This window comes from Parasteatoda tepidariorum, chromosome 5, assembly GCF_982258835.1.
Source record: "Parasteatoda tepidariorum strain Cologne lab strain chromosome 5, Ptep-v5.0, whole genome shotgun sequence".
Lineage (NCBI taxonomy): Eukaryota > Metazoa > Arthropoda > Arachnida > Araneae > Theridiidae > Parasteatoda > Parasteatoda tepidariorum.
This window is the reverse complement of record NC_141759.1, coordinates 43494549-43513996: the sequence shown is the minus strand read 5'-3', so window position 1 is coordinate 43513996 and position 19448 is coordinate 43494549. Positions and strand designations below refer to the sequence as shown.

General features: G+C 31.4%; 1 protein-coding gene across 2 annotated transcripts in view; it reads right to left on the bottom strand.

Annotated features, from left to right (window-relative positions):
* LOC107441354 (RNA-binding protein 38) overlaps positions 1-19448 on the bottom strand; it is a 98881-nt gene that overhangs the window by 15979 nt on the left and 63454 nt on the right. For both annotated transcript variants that reach the window (XM_071185476.2, XM_071185477.2), the window contains exon 2: positions 13452-13578. In XM_071185476.2, the coding sequence (XP_071041577.2) occupies positions 13452-13578 (127 nt within the window). The remainder of the gene's footprint in view (positions 1-13451; positions 13579-19448) is intronic.

The following is a 19448-nucleotide window of genomic DNA, read 5'->3' as shown; positions in this document are numbered from 1 at the left end:
ATTACCCTAATATGCCAAAAACAGAAAAAGAAAAAAAAGAGGGCTGATGAATTCAGATGTATTTTTCCAAATATAGTGTCATTCTTCCCTTTCAAATTCTTTCAAAGTCTATTTGATGCAGTAGGGTTATTAACTGATATTTTTTTCTCATAATTTGTTTACAGTATCTTTGACATTATCAGATTTTCTGTAAAGAAATTTTGTGAAAAAAAATTCCAATGAGTAGATAGGTTTTCTAACTTTTTTTTTTCGCTTAACTTATCTATTTTGATATAGAATTAAAAACGAATATTTTAATGTTAAAACATATAGATTAAGTATTTATTTATTATTTGATGAATGACTACATTTATAAACACAGTCTGCTACATTTATTTTGTCATTTTAAAAATCAAGAGGAAAAAAAAGAAATCACAATTTTAAATTAAAGTTATGGTTTGCTAACTGAAACTTTGTTTTAATAGTTAAAGTGCAGGGGTCTGTCCAAGCCAAATTTACTACCGTTTAACGGTACCTTTACAAATTCAACTTTAGGAAAAATGATAGTATAATCACACAAAATACTTTTTCTTAAAATTTTATTTTTGTGTCTCGTAAGAAACGATAAATCCATATTTTTACTATATTTGTGTTGATTTTTTAATATAATTTTTAATTTTCACAAAATAGCTACCTCTCAGAAAAACCCAGACAGACCCCTGAAGTATTCTTTAAATTCTCTATTTAATCTAGTCTTTAAATTTTAATCATGCATTTCTTTCAAAACAGTTGCTATGCATTCAAAGCCATGTATTATAATGAAAAATTATTTTAGTTAGAGCTTCTAAAATATTGTTACAACATAGTTTTAATATTAAGTTAATTTGATTAAACATTTATAATTTTTTTAAATCATAAATTGAAGTTCTTACAGTGTATTTGAATAAAAATCAAAAAAATCTGATTTAAATAAAAAAAATCCGATTTAAATCAAAAAAATCTGATTCTTTTGATTTTTTTTAAAAAAATCAAAAAAATCACGAACCCTGATATATATATATATATATATATATTGTATATATATATAGGGGAGAGTCGGGTAGCCCCGCTCACTTAAGGAGTATTGCTTATATTTCTGTATAATATTGAGTAATAATCAATATTTTTGTATGTTTCTATTGTTTGACCACATAATAAAATAATGCAAAGAGAATAAACCAAAAAAAGAATAGTTTAACTTTAAAAAATAGAAATTTAAAAAAACATGTTTTTCAGCTCTTTTCAAAATGCGTCGGGTAGCCCCGCCCAGTTACAAAAATTATGTTTTTTGGCTGTTTTTTCAGGAGTAAATGAAAGTGACCAATGTATTGACAATAGATAAACCTCATTTATCATTTTTATCAAAAAATTATTTTATTTATTACATATTTATGTACTTTTAGTGAATTCTATCATTTAATAACAATCATTTAATAACAACAATATTTGTTGTTAAAAATGCATATAACATTCAAATTTGAAGCAATAAAATAATAATCTTTGCAACCGTATATTTATTAACGAAATAAAATTGGGCGGTGATACCTGACATTCATGTGAGCGGGGCTACCCGAAATTCAATTTTTTTGTAAATTTGTAATTACTCGAACAATTTTTCAAAAATAAACTTCTTTCTTCGTGCAAATTAAACTTAAGACTACATACTTTAATGCTGTATGTATAGAAAAAATTATTTTATAAGTATTAAAATGAAGTTTAAACGAAACATTCAACCAATTTTTCTTAACTTCATGAATACTGTATTCAACATATTTTCAAAACTATTGTTTACCATGTTAACAGCTGCATAAATACTTGAAACTTTGAAAATAATCTCTTTTTAATGTAACAATTAATGTCCGATGGCACATTGACTTGAGAAAATATTCTATATATATGAAATTGACGTTGGGCGGGGGTACCCGCTGGGCGGAGCTACCCGACTCTCCCCTATATGTTACGGCCAAAGTCCGAAATTTTCCTGATTTCGGGAATTGGCCGGCCAGATCGCGAAGTGGCCACGATGTTCCGGCCAAAGTGCGAAATAATTGAAACGATCAGTGAATATTCTACTTTGGCGGCCTTCTATAATTATATAAATAATTCTTATAAATCTTCCAATTTAAAAATATAAAAAAATAGACAAGTTTTTAAATTGTCAATTAAATAATCATTAATTTAATAATCATTATTAAATTGTCTATTTAATTGTTTTATTTAAAAGTTAATTTGCTAATATTGCCCCTTTTGTTTTCTTTTTTAATTTAAAAATATAAATCTTCCAATTTAAAAATATAAAAAAATAGACAAGTTTTTAAATTAAAATTTGAAACATTTAATTTTTTACTTTGTCTCAAATGAAATCAATTAAAGATCAGACATTGGCCGGAACATCTTGGCCACTTCGCGATCTGGCCGGCCAATTCCCGAAATCAAGAAAATTGCGGACTTTGGCCAGCCAATTTACAGCTTTCTTGGCCAATTCGCGATTTGGCCGGCCAGATCGCGAATTGACTGACTTCGGGCTTTGGCCGTAACATATATATGAGCGTGTGTGTGCTATAACTGAAAAATAAATCTTAATAGTTAGTTTTTCGTAAAATTTGCTACAGGAACATTTGTCCTGTGTTCGACGACGCTTGATTTTATGCGTATACATTGCTTGATTTTAATTCCGCACCCTGTGTGAGATTTATAAAACTTAAGTCTGCGCTAAACTGGTTTACTTTTCCCTTCTACCGTAGTGTCCAGCGTAATTACCCTTACAAAATTTTAAGATCCTACATTTAGAATATTACATTAACATTTAATATTCTTCTTTAAATACACCTTCAACTTAATAAACAAAATTATCTGATATCTACATACAGAAATTTTTTTCTTTCATACAATCTTTTAGGAACTACTGATAAAAACACCGTTCTTCATCTGGTATATTCACATCAGATAAGAAAAACACGTTGCATCCTATTTGAAGTATGACCGATTAAAAAAGTGTACTTTTGTGGAAGATTAACACCGTTATATTCTTAAATAAATAATTCGAAGAAATTGAAGCGGTAAGATAGTACTTAACTAAAAACTTCATTCGCTTTAAAAATGTACAAATTGGAAATTACAGTCGACATGTTTCAAGCTCTCAAAAACAAGCGCCTATCTTAAGGAACACAATAGCTACGTACACGTTATTAAGAATTCCAAAAATCATCAAATGCTGCACATTGTTGGAATCTTGGACATAAATTCAATTTTGACAATACCAAAATTATTTCCACTCCAGTAATATCAGTCCATCTTGATTCCCTGGAATCTTGTTTTTTTTTTTTTTTTTTTTTTTTTTTTTACATGAATGATGATTCCCTTGTTAACGATATTAGTTCCTTGAAAATGCGTGTTAACCTGATTCGCCCCTCTCGACCACTATGGTTTTTCTTGTTCTGTTTTTCATATTTTTTTCTCTCGGCTATGTGGTTTTTATAGTTTTGTTTCACGTTCATTTTTCCATGACAACTTTACGTTTTTTATATCAAATCACTTTTGTTTCTTCTCATTCACGCCTGGCAAGTCTTGTAAATGGGCGCCTGTTTTTGAGTGCTTGAAACTTTTCAACTGTTATTTCCAAATTGTACATTTTTGAAGCGAATGAAGTTTTTGATCATGTAATACCGTTATATTCTATTCCATAAAATCTTAACTAATAATTAAATCTAATTTCAAATGACAGTTAAAAGTTAAGTTTTGCAGTTTTGTTTCGATATAAAATTTACCCACCTAAGCTGATTAGCATTTCTCTATATAACACAAATTATTGTCTAAACTGTTTTTCTTCGCAGTCGGAGGGATCACATGGGATCTAAATCAACAAAGATAAATTCGGCTGTCATCAATATTAAAGTAAAGCATTCTTGCAGCAGACTGTTGTGGACTAGGGAGGTTAAGACTCCACAAATTCGTAACCAACGGCATGGTTGTGGCAATGTGGTTAGCACTGAGTACAACTCCCAGACAGGCTGATACCCATCTATCTGCAGTTGAGTGGGCTTCAAAGCGTCACTGAGGATCGAACCCCACATCTTCACAGTGACAGTTCAGTGCCTTAACCATTGAGCCATTATGGCTTTGCCTCAATATAGCATTAACGAAAGTTATAACAATGTTTACCAATGTTACCTCTTATTTAACGGTATTTTCTCTTTTATAATATATATAATTTGTGAATAAAGTACAGCTATTGGAATGTTGCAAATAGGCAACTTACTCATTGCGCTGGCAGAGGAATCGATTGGTTCGTTGGAAGTAATAAACTTAATAAACAGTCCATTATAAGAAGGAATAAGTAAATTTCGTTCACCATTATGTACAAGTAATTTCATATGCATAAAACCTGAAAATTAAACGGCGACCATAAGGGCGCGAATTGTTTTATTGTAAATACAAATTGCTTTATTATAAATTGAAGAGCTGTCAATCGGGAAGTTTTAGCTTTCAAGTGGCAGTTAAATAATAATTAGGTTAGAAATAGTTCTTTATGTTTCACCATCACTTATACTTTGTTTACGGTAAGAACTCCCCAGCCACAAAGTCAGAGGCCGTCTGCTATGGAAACAAGAATAGCGCATTTCAGGTAGGGTAGCTTCTCTTCACTCTAAGATTAACACAATAGATATAAGAAAAAGATTCCCTTTCTCTCGAAGACCCGAGCTAATACCTGTACTAAACAATGACCCCATACCCCTACTTGAAATAGTTATACCTCGTTGCAATAGTCACAGCCACGGGTCCAGACGAATGGCTAGGGGAGTTCGTCCTTTAGACAAACTATAAAGACAATGCTGCTTACTTTTCCGACATTTTAGACATACCTTCAAATAGTTATAAATTGCGGTGAAACAGAAATTCTGCTACCTCATTAAATATTGGGGAAAGATTTTTAGCTAATAAATTCTGAAATTGTTATTTCGCTACCAATTTAAACATTGTGTAAAGCTAAAACTTCCTGGTTGGCATCTATGATAAAAAGATACCTGACTACCTTTTTTCGGTCAATTATTACAAAATCAGCCAGGGTCAGTTTTTTTTTTTTTTTTTTTTTTTTTACATAAAATGACAATATAAAAAGCCTGTTTTAATTCTCCAAAATCTTCTTTCTATATTAAATAAAAAACGAAATTAATGTATTCCTTTAATAACATTTATTTATAGGCCGACATAAAATCGTTCGTCTATTTAGCCTTTTATATCTCAAAATGTGTTTTTACCTACCTTCCTTTTTAAATATAATATCTTAAATTCTATTAGTTACATTTACTTAAAGTTTCGAACAAATGTTCTCTGCATAAATATTTGTGGAATAGACTTGGTAATGGTGTGGAAAATTGGAGAGAGGGGGACCAACTCACATTCCTGTGTGGCGCTGTCCACATTCTCTGACCAGGGTTTAAATTACCTGACATTCCTACCATGTCCGTTAAAAGATAAGGAACTAAAGATGGGGCTAGGAGTTTGGCCATGGTTGCGTGTTTGGGGAACAGACTTCTGATAACTATTATTTTATATTTTACATTTAAATTTCACAAAACTTTCAGTTCAGCCGCGATGGCTCAGGGGATAGAGCGTTCACTTTCCAATGAGGTGAACAGGGTTCGAATCTCAATTATGGCTGGTCGATATGAATTCCACATCCGCCTTGCACCGACCACAGTGCTGACATAAAATACGTCAGTGATAGACTGATCATGGGTTAGAGTCCCCTTGACGTCAAGCTAACCGCGAGAGGTTTTTGTTAGTTCCATCAAAAAGTTCTCCACACAGGCAAATTTCTCTCAATACTCCATCCTGGAGTTCCCTTGTCTTCTGCATAGAGCTCAAAACTACAAGGCTACAGAGTTGAACATTAGTAATCGTAAACCCAAAATTGGGTCGGCTGTTCAACGACTGTTTCAAAATAAAATATTCAGTAGTATTATCGGCAGTTTTCGCTGTAGACATTACAATATTAGCAGTAAATAACTTTAAAATTAATTTTAGGTCTAATGCGTAATCTGTCTCTTTTATTCCTAGCTTGCAAGCACTACAGAGTAAACACAATTTAAAACGACGCACTTTGGAACACATTACTGGTGCTAATGCGTTGCAAAAATTGCTGTTAATTGTTTAGAAGTCAATATTATGTTAAATTCTTAATTCATCATTTAAAGAAACAACAGGGCCGGGATAGCCTGATCGGTAGGGCACTGGGCCCATGTTCGAGAGTTTGTGGGTTCGAACCCAGCCGGCCGAAAACCCAGCCTGCCAGCCAGCCAGCCGGTGTAGTAAAGTGACTGATGCATGTTAAATCTGTCAAGTCGCAAAAGTCCTCCATGTTCCCAGTTCCCATAACAAATCAATACCTCTGGGGGTACTGGATTGGAGATCGATCGTTCTCTGATTCAGGTCAAAATTACGATCTGTGGATGAATGAATGGATGTATGAATGGGTCCGCCCTATAAACGGGTGTGGCAGAAGTCGAATTCTTGGCCATAGATGGTGCCACTGGAAAACTAGAACAATCGCATCCCCTCTGCCTAAACAGGCCTACGTCAACAACAAAGAAATAACAAAAAGAAAAAACAAGAAAAATTTAAACAAAAATTGTAACTGAGTTATAAGAGTAAAAAAAAAAAAATTTAAACAAATTTTGACCTTTTTTAAAAAAAAAATATATATACTTAAAGTTTCAATGCAAGAATATCATGTTTGATTACTCAATACATATATAAATAAAACAAAAACTCTAAATATTTTTCTAAAATTGCTCCAAAAGTTATATTTTAAAGATAAAATACAGAAAAAAATATTAATTTGAGTCCTGTAACGAATATATGATACGTAGATTATCAAGATAAAAACCGTAATTTCCTATTGAGAACAAAATTATTTTCATTCAACATGTACATAGAATTTTATTCCCGAACCGTCAAAGAACGACTAAGCCGTACATCTGAATAAATATCAATTTTGGTTCCAATTCTCCTCATTTTGTGATTGATCCCCAAGATTATGACATTCTTTTTAGTAAATGACATTCTTTTTTTTTATCAATTGATAACCTATGCATGCGGCGCATGCATCAAAACATTCTCAGAGTTTTAATGAGTTCTGAATAAGATTGAACATTTGATAAATATATGTTTCCTTGCATGCAAACCTCATCAAAGCTTGCAAAATACTTCCAAAATTTTAAAAACAGGAATAAATTATTTATACGAGAACGTTATACAATATTATAGATATTTTATGAAAATCAATTAACTATTACGTTTGTTGAGGAGAAGGTTGTATAGATTTAGAGCATGATAAAGCCTTCAGATATTTCTAATCTGCTTAAAATTAATGAGAAAAATACAGCCAAGAAAAAAAAAATGGTTTTATGCTTATAATTATATTGTAAGAATTTCTCCAAAAATAAAACTGTAATTAAATAAGAAATAGTTTTAAAAATTAAATAATAATTTCAGTTACAAACTTCGTCCTCCAAACAATGATGGTAAATATACTTATGAAACACGATATGAAAAAAGATTTAAGAAGAAAACTGTAATTTATTTCTGTATGATAGCCGGGGTGGAAAAACTATGGTTTTATTTGAAGAAAAATATATTTTCTGGGCTTTTTTTCAGTTTTTTTTTAAAATAACTAACTAGTGCTGATGTAACAGTAAGCGTGAAATGAAATTATTTTTCAACTTCATACCACTTACAGAATTTTTAAAGCAGCATTCTTTATTTCATTTTACTGTGTCTAAAGGGATAGTTTGGACGTGATATTTTTGCAGAACATTTTATTTTATTTCCAGAAAATACAGTTCAGTTTCAAATTAAAAAGAGATCATATTTTTTAAAATCGAAATCAAACGTTTAGCTATTATGAAAATATCTATTATGGGAATTAATATTTTTGACAAAATATATTTAAAATGAATATTTTTGACAAAATATATTTAAAATGAATATTTTTGACAAAATATATTTAAAATGAATATTTTTGACAAAATATATTTAAATTACAAAATATATTTAAAATAAATATTGCTATTTTTTAAAAAAGAAATTTTAAAATTTTAATTTGTTAAAAAATTACACAGAAATCACTTAAAATATACCATTAATATTTTTAATGGAATTCCATTCATCAACTTTTTTACTTTAGCATCTTCCTGACCTTGCTTCCTCAAGCACTACAAGTATGCTGCTGTTGTAACTGGTCACCGAAATGACCAATTCATTAGATCAATTTACAAATAAAACAAAGAAGAAAAAAAAAGAAAGAAAAGAACGTTCGAAAATCTTCACTTTTTTTAAAAAAAATATTTCTGTTCGAGAATTTCTGCGAGGGATCTCTTTTCTAAGAATATTGGAAAGATAAAGCAGTTAGTTTTCGAAAATTTAAGTAAATATTTTATTACCATTTTTAGTTGTTACTAGTTATTGGTCAACTTACGCATGAGCAAAATGCGATACTGGTCAACGATTGTTAAAGCGGTCGACGATAGTCAAGTTTGCTGGCATCTATGGATGTTAAAAACATTATACATCGTATTATAATTTTATTTTTTAACGACAGAGAATTTTTGTCACCAAAATGGCTTGTTAACGAGATGATTTTGCCAATGAAATGATCTATCGTCAAAGCGGTTTCAATATTTCACTGATTCATTAATTCACTGTATTTCTTTTCCTTTGTTATTTTCTTTCTTCCTTCACTTGCTATTTCAAGAATTATTTATTGTAGTTATTGCAATTGCTTTTGTGATACTAATCTACAATAATGAGCATTAAAAATTAATCTTCGATATAAATGTGCAAAATGCAATTCGAAAACATTGTGTGAAATACAACTTAGAATGCGTAAAATACAACTAGAACACCAAATGTAAAAAAAGGTTTCGTTTTTTCAATGAGATGTAGAGCAAAAGGAGTAGGCAATTTCAATTAAAAAAATTCTTTTTTTTTGACAACAATATACTATAAAAATTTTGCATCAGGCTAAGTTTAAAAAATTTCAACACACATATACTAAATTACGAAGGAGTGCAAGTGGCATAACGCGTTATTTATCAAATAATAAAAGTAGTTTCGGAATTACGCATGACTTTGCCAGCGAAATGACCTTCTCTACAAATCGACCCTGTCAACGAAAGAACCCTTCGACGAAACGACCTAGTCGATGAAATGAAGTTGTCGACGACGACGAAATGACGCTGTTGTATAAATAACCACCCTGTCGTCGACATGAACATGTCGATTGAATGACCCATCGACGAAATGACCCCATCGTTGAAACGAACCAATCGACGAAACGACCATGTTCATGAAATGATCTGCCAATGAAATGGCCTGTCGACGAAATAATCTGACCGTCATGTGGTGTCGATGAAACGGTCTGTCGATGAAGTGATTGTCACTGAAATGAACGAAACTCGACTAGTTCTTTAATTAACAGTAAAACTGCACAAATCAATGTCAACAGTGCTGTCTAATAAGTGACAAAGAGTGCTGAGTAGTAGCTATTGTGCAATCAAATTATTCGCTTTTTTTCTCTCTTTCCCTTAAAATAGTCCTAATTGACGATCAAGTAAACTGGTATTAAGATAATGGAAGTACTAATATGAATTGCAATCTTACTATTATTTTAAAAACAGTATAAATCAGTTTCAGCACTGCTGTTTAATAAGTGACAAAGAATTGCCTAACAATAGTACAGCCACACTTTTTAATTTTTCTCTTTCTTCCTTAAAATAACCCCACTATTTAGTGATCCAGATGACTGGAACTTGGATAATTGGAGTGCTAATATGCTCCTTAAATTGATTATAATTTGAAAACTTGAATAAATCAGTGTCTGCAGCGCTGTCTAAAAAGTGACAAAGAGAGATAAGAGTTTAAAGTCCGTCGCAGAGATTTCAAAGAAAAAATAAAAATAAAAAGGTAGGACAATACACGATTGGGCGTAAAAGGGCAATACAACAACAACAAAATATTTTTTCTGCTTTCTGAATAATAAACGGCAAAGAGAGTGAAGGGAGGTGTTGTGTGTATATTTAGACAAAGAATGAAGTCTCACGCAGTGATCACAATCGAGTACAGAAGCAGAGTCAGCGATTGTGTGCTGAAGCGAAGGAGACTTCTTTTTCTTCTTCATTGTTTCATCTTCCCCTCTGATTTCTTAGCTGCTTGGCTCACAGCCACGACACTATGGGCAACAAACAGGAAGCACCACATTCCGGAGATACGAAAAAAAAAATATGCACAATGTTAATAGCTTGAACACTTGATAATTTGGAGCTTAACTAGTATCTAGTTAAAGATTAATTAGGTGAGAGGTGAGTAACCAAGAATGAGTTAAAAGTCAAATTTAGAAGTGCAAGGCTGTATAGGTGACTCTTGGAGTTTATAAATGCCGCCATGTTTGGGCAAAAGCTCCTGGAGTATGGTCATGAAAGACGAAACTTTTTAAGCTCTGCTGAAATTTTTTAAATACTATATTTCTTTGTGTCATTGCAGAGAAAATCTGAGTTCATTGAAGAACCCTTTGAAGAAAATTTTTGGGTATTAAAACAGACCTTTCGCAAAATGTTTTATAGTAGAGACGGACACTTCACAAATTTATTTTACATATAAACTCGTAACATAACTCTTGCTTTGAAATGCGAAGTGGATTACATTTTGAAATCATGAAAATCCTTGAAAACATGTTTTTTTGAGTTTTGACGCAAAGACCGGTCCTTATTTTCATATATTCACAAAAACAGAACTCTGACATAACCTCATTCTAAGCATTAATTATAGATTTTTTTTGCAACTGATTTAGATGAATTTTTGAAAAAAATGTTTGGATGTAGACCAGTTGCTTTTAAGATTTTCTTACAAAATCATGAAAACAGGAGAATATTTTCGATAAATAACAAAATTATGAATAAATTTCTCACAATTTCATACAAACAGGGCGTTATACAAAAGAGTTTAAAATAATTCCTAATTTTAATTGCTACTCTATTTTTTTATATTTTTTCTCTTTTCTACAAAAATAACATAAGAAAAATCCAGATATGGAATCCTACCCCAATTTGAAAAAAGTGAATGAAGGATGGGATATTATGTATCCATTAATTGGTCTAGAACAAAAATTGATAAGAAAATATTATTTTCTTCATCTGCGATTATGATGTGGTAATATTAAGTGATTGAAAGACAATGTATCTGATTAATAAAAACTAATTAATTATTAATAAACCGAAAGTAATTAATAAATGATATAATTGGAGAAAATATATAATTTTAAGCTGGAAGCTACATCAAATTGTTAATAAAAATTATCATTTGTAAAATCGATTCCTACGTACTTCATTAGTGTAGAGAATGGACATTTGCAAATGACTAACTAATACGAGCAAGAAGGTCAATGTTTCCTCATTTATTGTACTTTTTATGGTGCTAACATAGTACTGTAGTTGAGCTAAGTACTAAGCAATATATAAGACTAAGTAACTGATGATCTAATTTGAACTGAAGCCAACTCCATCTTGGTTCATTTTGAGATACAGAGCCTTAAAGTCTAATAAGTAAATTGTTATCCTACTTAGTCTGATTTGTGCTCTTTAAAAGGCGTGAGAGTTTTAATAAAGTAAAAGAGAAATGACAAGCCCGAATGAGTTTGAATTCAATTTTATTTTTACTGAGTGGATTTGACTCCACTATTGAAATAAGGCCTTAAACCGATATCAATATTTGTCGAAAAGTTATGCATTCAGTAAGAAATGCCAAGATTATTATAAATAAAGGCGAATAAAATCCAAGATTGGCAGAAAATAGCTTTCATTATATTAGTATTACGTCCTAAATAAACTCCTAAGTATGTAGCCTAAATATGTTTAAATTCAATTCTATAACCATAAAAAAACACAGAAATTCAATATATATATATATATATATATATATATATATATATATATATATATATATATATATATATATATATATATATATATAAAATCAAAAATGTAATAATTATAACTTTATAAACACAACGTATTTTATCAATAATAGTTCTTTTTTTATTTTGAAAAAAATAAACATAAAGCTAATTGCCTCATTATGGACATCCTTACTATGACTATACAAACATAGGTAACGAAAGTCATGGAATAGCAATATACAAGCATACAGATGGCAGAAGTATCGCGTACAAAACGTATATATGGGTAATGCACAAGATGGACTTTTATTTGTATTAAAGTTATTGGTCTGAGAAGGTTTCTGTGGTAATAGGACCACAAGATGGGAATCAAAAGACTTTGAGCGGGGAATGGTATTTAGAGCTAGCTGCATGGAACATTCCATATCTGAAATTGTGAAGGCATTTAACGTTTCTAGATCTACAGTGTCAAATATGTGCCGAGAATGCCTAATTTTAAGCACAACCTAATACCATGGGCAATGCAGTGGCCGAACGCTTGCACTTAATAACAGAGATATATGACTGAGTGCGTAGAGTTGTCAGTGTTAATAAGCAAGTAACATTGCGTAAAATAACCACAAAGATAATTGCGGGACGTAAAAGAGAGGTATCCGTTTGGTCAGCGCGGTGTAATTTGGCTCTAATGCGAAATGGCAGCAAAAGACTTCCTCGAGTGTCTTTACGAGCAGTGCGACATCGAGTCCAGTGCCTCTCCTGGGTACACGACCATATTGGTTGGACTCTGGACGACTGGAAAACTGTAGCTTGGACATATGAGTCACGATTTCAGTGGGACGCAGACCCCAGAAGCCATTATCCCAAGTTTTCAACAAGACACTGTTCAATCTGGTGGTGACACCATAGCGTGGGCTCCTTTTTCATAGCATGTATTTGTGCAATGGTCTGATTGTACCGATCATTGACTAGAAATGATAATGTTCAGCTTCATCGTTGTCTTCCATGATGAGAAGACAACGTTCTTCCCATCATGGACTTCATGCACCCAAACAACGATAGAATTTTTATGGATCATAATGCGCCATGTCAACGGGCCTTAACTGTTCGCGACTGGTTTGAAGAAAGTTTTGGAATGATTTGGACAACTTTATTACCGGATATGATTTGCATTGAACATTTATGGGACATAATTGAGAGGTCAGTTCCGCACAAAATCCTGCACCTGCAACACTCGCAATTATGGACATTGATTTAGGCAGCAAGACTGAATATTCCTGTAAGAGACTTCCTTTCTGCTCTCTTCGTAGAGCTGGAGGAGGTCCGAAGCGATATTAAAAGGTATCCTATGAATTTTGTCACTTCCGTGTACTTCTTATAGTTCTCCTCTGCTCACACTTTTCTGCACCACAAAAGTTTTTTAGCCACAGATAACAATTATTGATACTATTTACATAATAACAATAAACAAATATTTACTCACCACTTTGAGCATTTTGCCTAGGTTTTGCACCTAAATATGCAAGATTGACGTTTGCTTTCCTACCATCTATAATGGGATTGGCATCTTTGACTGCACGTTCTGCAGATTCTCTGTCGGACATTGTTACCTAGACAAAAGGAAAGAAGTATCAACTTAAGTACCTTTAAATTCCGGAAATCAAAATTAAATCTAAATCAAGTTGGACATAATATTTACCGTTGTTGAAATGAAACGGTTACTGAGCTTTTAGTTCTGAAGATTTAGATCTATTCTTTTCATGGTATCATCATAGGTTTAAAAGTTTTACTAATAACCAATATAGGCAAATTTGCATGCGAATTTTTGTTTCATGTTCTATTTTTTAATCGTATCTAGCAGATAGTATTTGAAGGTTTTCAAAATAAATTTTTGGAATTAAATAAAAGGCATACTTAATTTATTTTCATACTTAATTCGTGACATGAATGACGAAATCGTTGAATGATTTTGAGAATGTAAGTATCTAGCTTGAATATGAAAAATAGAGGATCAAAGTTAATCAACCCTTCCCGGTGTAGTATAGCAGAGATGCCAACTTGCTCCGGACAGCAAATATATATTTTAAAGTGGTAGTTTATCAATTGTGATTCTTGGTTTATTAAATTCTATTCAGTAGATTTTTATGCACCACTATTTCTAATGAATTCGTTGGCTTATGTAATTCACCACTTTATCGAACTTATGGCACTTGCCACCACAATGTAGCAAAATTTCAAAATGTTTTTAAACACAATGTATATATGTCACGATGTATGGGATAGGGGCCGCTGCGCGGCCCAGGTGCCCAGTTTTTTTTAAATAAAGCGAAGCGAACTTATGGCATGCCATACCTTTTAAAAAGCAAGCAAAATTAGTCAAATATTTGCAAAATTTACTTCGAAGTTATATACCGTTTTTTAAATTATTTTGGCGTGTCCGGAGCAGTTGGCATCTCTGGTATAGGCAGTCTGATAACACTTAGTCAACAAATGTTACAAACCACTAAAAATATAAAATTAATTTCATTAAAACGTTTTCCAACCACTATTCTTTAAATAACGAAGAGATAAAGAATATCACTGCACTCACTTTTTAGTAGTGTTGCACTCGATAATGTCCTGCCTACCTAAAATTTTCAATAGAAAGTTGCTGTTTCAGAAAGTGTTAAAAGAACCATATTGCTTAACCTTTCGCGCCGATTGTAACTAACACGTGCCAGCATCAAACAGGGAAAAAAGATAAAACTGGTAACCAAAGTAGTTTTTTAGCAGTTTATTTGTGGTATATAATTATTATTATTTGATTTATTTAATTCACCATTACTTTAGTTCAAAATAAAATTATTTAGTTATACTTTGAACTAACATTGATTATATATATGATTAAACTAACAATAATTAAAGTAAAGTAAATCTGTCAAATTAGCAAAGCCTACATTCAAGTTTCCATTTTTTATTTATTTACATCCTGATTTGGATTCTGTAAGAATGCTTTCATGAATCACCCGTCTCCAATGGGTTAAACCAGGGATGGGCAAACTTTTTTGGTCGTGGGCCAAAAATTTAGAAAAAAAGTTTGGTGGGCTTAGTAAAAACTTCTAAAATAAAACTTCCAGCTTAAAAATAAAATAAAGTCAATAAAATAAAGTTATCACTTAAAATAAAATAAAGTCAATTCATCATTGAACGCATGGCACTCTACATCAACTTGGCGTTCTTCAGTTGCCATTTTGGGGTTAAAAATGTTTACAAATAACTCAAGAAAGCTGTAGCCATTTCATACATTTAATAATTTCACCATTATTTACAATGACGTTGTAGGTGTGCAATCTTTCCATACGCAGTAAATAACGTTAGAACCCGCGCCGGCAGAAAAATCCGCTCGTTGGAACTTAAAAATGCGTAGTCTGCCTCATGTGAAGTAAAATTCACCTATATTATTTTCCATATGTCTGCTCCTCGAGAAAGACACACTAGTTGGAGCTAATCTATGGCTATTCTATAAAGAACTTCTGCTTTCAACATTTTACCAATTGAAGCTGTCTGTGCTAACTATTTCCATCAATTTATATTTTGTAGAACAAAAATAGAGAAAGTAAAAAGGCCATCAGTACTTTGTTAAGAAAGAAAGAACAAAAATAGCTTTAAGTCGACAAGAAAATGGATGTATAATGTATATCTATATATATATTTCTCTTACACGGCACCAAAAAAAAAGCCTCATTACAACTCCCCGAATGGCAACGTTAGAAAAGCGACCAATGATTGCTAATAAAAATGTCACATGGCAAATGTCACATGAGGAGGCTCAACATATAGCGCTTTTAAAAACGGAAACAATAACCAGAGTGAGCATTATCAGGTTGCTCAATTCAGATTCATGCCCTAAAAACATGATAATATTCGCGATCGCAACGCTCGAGTACGCCGTCTAGCGGGAGACTGTAAATATCAGACATTAATTTATCACGTTTTCATTTAGTTCCATCAAAGCCATTGACTGAATCAGACGCCATTTTTTAGCAGCAAATAAGAAACAATATTTCCCTAAGGAAAAGGCCGAAGAACTTGAAAAAAATCTCCAGAATATTAGTAAATCTTTCAGGAACAGAACACGCCAAACATTTGAAGAGAAATTAATCAATAATTTTTAATTTCTATTGTCAACAAACTTGCAACTGATGACTTCCGATTTCGGATACTGTTACAGATGTGTGTATTAAGGTAAAATGCATTTCTTCTGTCTTCAATTCATTACGAATTAAAGTGAAGTCAACATTGCTTTCGTCATTCCAGTGAATAGATATGAATTCAGAACATACAGAATTGTAATAGTTATAGCATATTCTTCTTCGTTATAGAATAGTATATATTTCTGTATCCATATGCGGAAAACAACAATAAAAAATTATCCAAGTTACTTGAAATAGTGCCATTTGTGCTGATTCTTAATTAATTTTAATCGTTTTCTTTAGTTTTGAAAGAATAAGTTCAACTAGAATTCAGCTATTCTGTCTTTAGCTACATATTCAAATTCATATCAATTACAAAAATTTACTGTGTAGTATGTTATCTAAAAGTAATGAAGGGATAAACTATGCATATATTATTTGAGAATAAAGTTTTCAAACAAGGAACTTATCATTTTGGAATTCTCCGGGAATTATAAATCAGGTAAGTGCAATGATTTTTACAATAAAAAATTTGCTTGTAAATATTTTTTTTTTCATTTGATGTTGGTTCTCTACAGAATGGTTTTTTACGTCTGATTAAGAACTATAAGAATAATAAAAAAAGAAATAATATGAAAGTTTTTATTTCAATGTAAAGAATTCTTAAAATCGTTTTTTTATCCTAAGAATTCTTTATTTTCCGTTTTTTAGTTTATAATTTTTTGATAAAAATTGTTCTCAAAATACTTTTTCTGAAAAATTAAATGGTATAACATTATGTGTTTATGTATACTTCTTGTATATTCCAATGTTTGAAGTAATATGATTCAGAAAAGTATGGAATAAAAATTCGGTACTTACTTATTAACGCCACCGCCGCTACAGATTTGGCGGTTTTTAAGTGCCGCCAATCTACACTTAAAATTTTTGCGACAATTCATAAAATAAAACACTTTATTTAAAATCAAAATAGTCAATCGGATTTCGGTGGAAAATGAGCCGATATAGAGTTTAGCATAGATTCAAAACAATCATATCGCCATATGAACTATGATAAATAAGATTCCAAATGAAATAACATTTCCAAAACGTACGTTTACCAAGATAAAGTTTTATGTTGTGGGAATTGGTACATTTTCGTTTTTTCGGTAAAATATTTCCCTCCTGAAAAAATAAAATTGCTTCTTGTTTTGTTTTTGGCAAATCCCAAAGACGAATTTTCGTAGCACTAAAAATGGCGACAAAAAAGAATTGTTTTTTTTTGTTTTTGTTTCGTCCGCATTCTTTATTTTACGTTTCTTAGTTTCTAAATAATAATTTTTATTGAAACTTGAAATTTTTTGATAAAAATTGTTGTCGAAAAACGTTGTTTACAAAATTAAATTTCATAAAATTATGAGGCTTATGTATACTTTTTGTTCATTTTAATTTTTGAAGTAATATGATTCTTAAAACTATAGAATGTAAAGTTTAAATGGGCCTTTCATGTTATATCATTAAATTTAGTAATACTATTTCTCGGGAAATTAGGTTTTAACTCTTATAAGAAATATACATATTTTTTTCTGTTAATGTACAAATATTTTTCCGATGCGTTTTGGATATTCCTTCTCTAATAAAAAGAGATACCATTTAGTTTTCGTTTGCAGAAGAAAGAATATCAAGCATTTTTCTTTTTTAAATTTAATTAGCCACAATAAAGAAGGAACGTTGCAATGCTACACGCTACATTAACGACGTCTCCAGAGTAACTGAATGACGGTTCATATAGAAATCGCAGGTAAGCGGCTCACACAACAACGCCCCCTATAGTTCGTTGCGATCGCGAATTTAATTTGAACTCAATTAGGAATTAATTAGGCTGGCCTTCTCCATGACTATAAATAAGTCACAAGGTCAGACTTTTGAGAAAATCAGTTTAGTATTGACAAAACAAGTTTTTACTCATGGACAACTTTATGTTGGCCTGTCAAGAGTTATGTCATTTGACAGCCTTTCAGTAATTGCTCCAAGATGCCAAATCTATAATTGTGTTTTCAAAGAAATTCTAAATGCTTAGTGTTAATTTCTTAGAGCTTTGCAGAAAAAAATGTTTTTTGGAAAAAATTTAATTGAAACTTCTATTGGCAGCAGGCAAGGGGAACTGCCAAAATCAAAACTCCTCGATTAGAAATGCAGCATGGCGACCTCAACGTGTTATTTCTCGGGTAATGCTATCAGCCATGCATTTTAATTTATTGTATGTAAAACATCCTTATTTTGTTCTAAAATGTTATGTACTTTATCACAAATGTTAATTAATATAGAAATTGATTTCAATAATGCTGATCACAGAAAAATATTTCATTTGACGATAAAACAAATTTTTGTGTTCTTGAAAATGAAAGACTTTTTGAGGGTTATTATCTCACAAGGAAAAGTTAGGGTTTAAAGTTTATATTTTTAAATAATAAATTTATTTTCTAAAACTTTCAGAATTTCTAGCATTAACTAATTTATTATGCACATCATTTAGTTGAATTTAGGTGAGTAACTGCAATATTTGAAAATTTATTTTGCTAATATACTTCTCATTTAGCTAATGTTTTGATTTTTTCACCATGTGCAATCTAAATAGCTAATATACTTTTTTTAAAAGCCAGTAAGAACATTGATAGAATTCTTCTACATAAGTACAATACTATGTCTTTGATGATAAAATACTATGTCTTTGGTGATAATATACTATGTCTTTGTGCTAGAACATTGTAATTATTGGCGAGCGAGCGCAGTGAGCCATGGTTCACGGCGTGAACCAACATAGGATTGCATAGCAATTCTCGGGGGTTGGCGAGCGTTAGCGAGCAGGGGGCGGAGCCTCCTAGTTGTTTATATTCGCCACGGATCTGCAAGTTAAAATTCTGTCCGAGGGCCGGATAAAACCTTCCGGCGGGCCGTAGTTTGGCCATCCCTGGCTTAAACCATGACGTTTATATTGAAAAGGAAGCATATGATAATGTTATTTACCGCAAAATAAGTAATGTTTTAAGGACTGTTTTGACAGACAGTTACTTGGACATCTCATTTTTTATTTTAAATGTATAGAACAGAAATCTTCAAAATTTTTCGCCTAAGACCACACTTTTTTCCCCTTAATAAGTCCTAAAGACTAAGGTCAAACTAGCAAAGGCGTTATTTAGAAAGGATAATTATTATAAAAAATGTTTAAGATTATTTACTAAGACAATATTTTTAGAATAAAATTAATTATGTTGTGATTCTGCTTTCCTTTTTCTTTTAATAAATAACAATAAATCAAATAATTACTT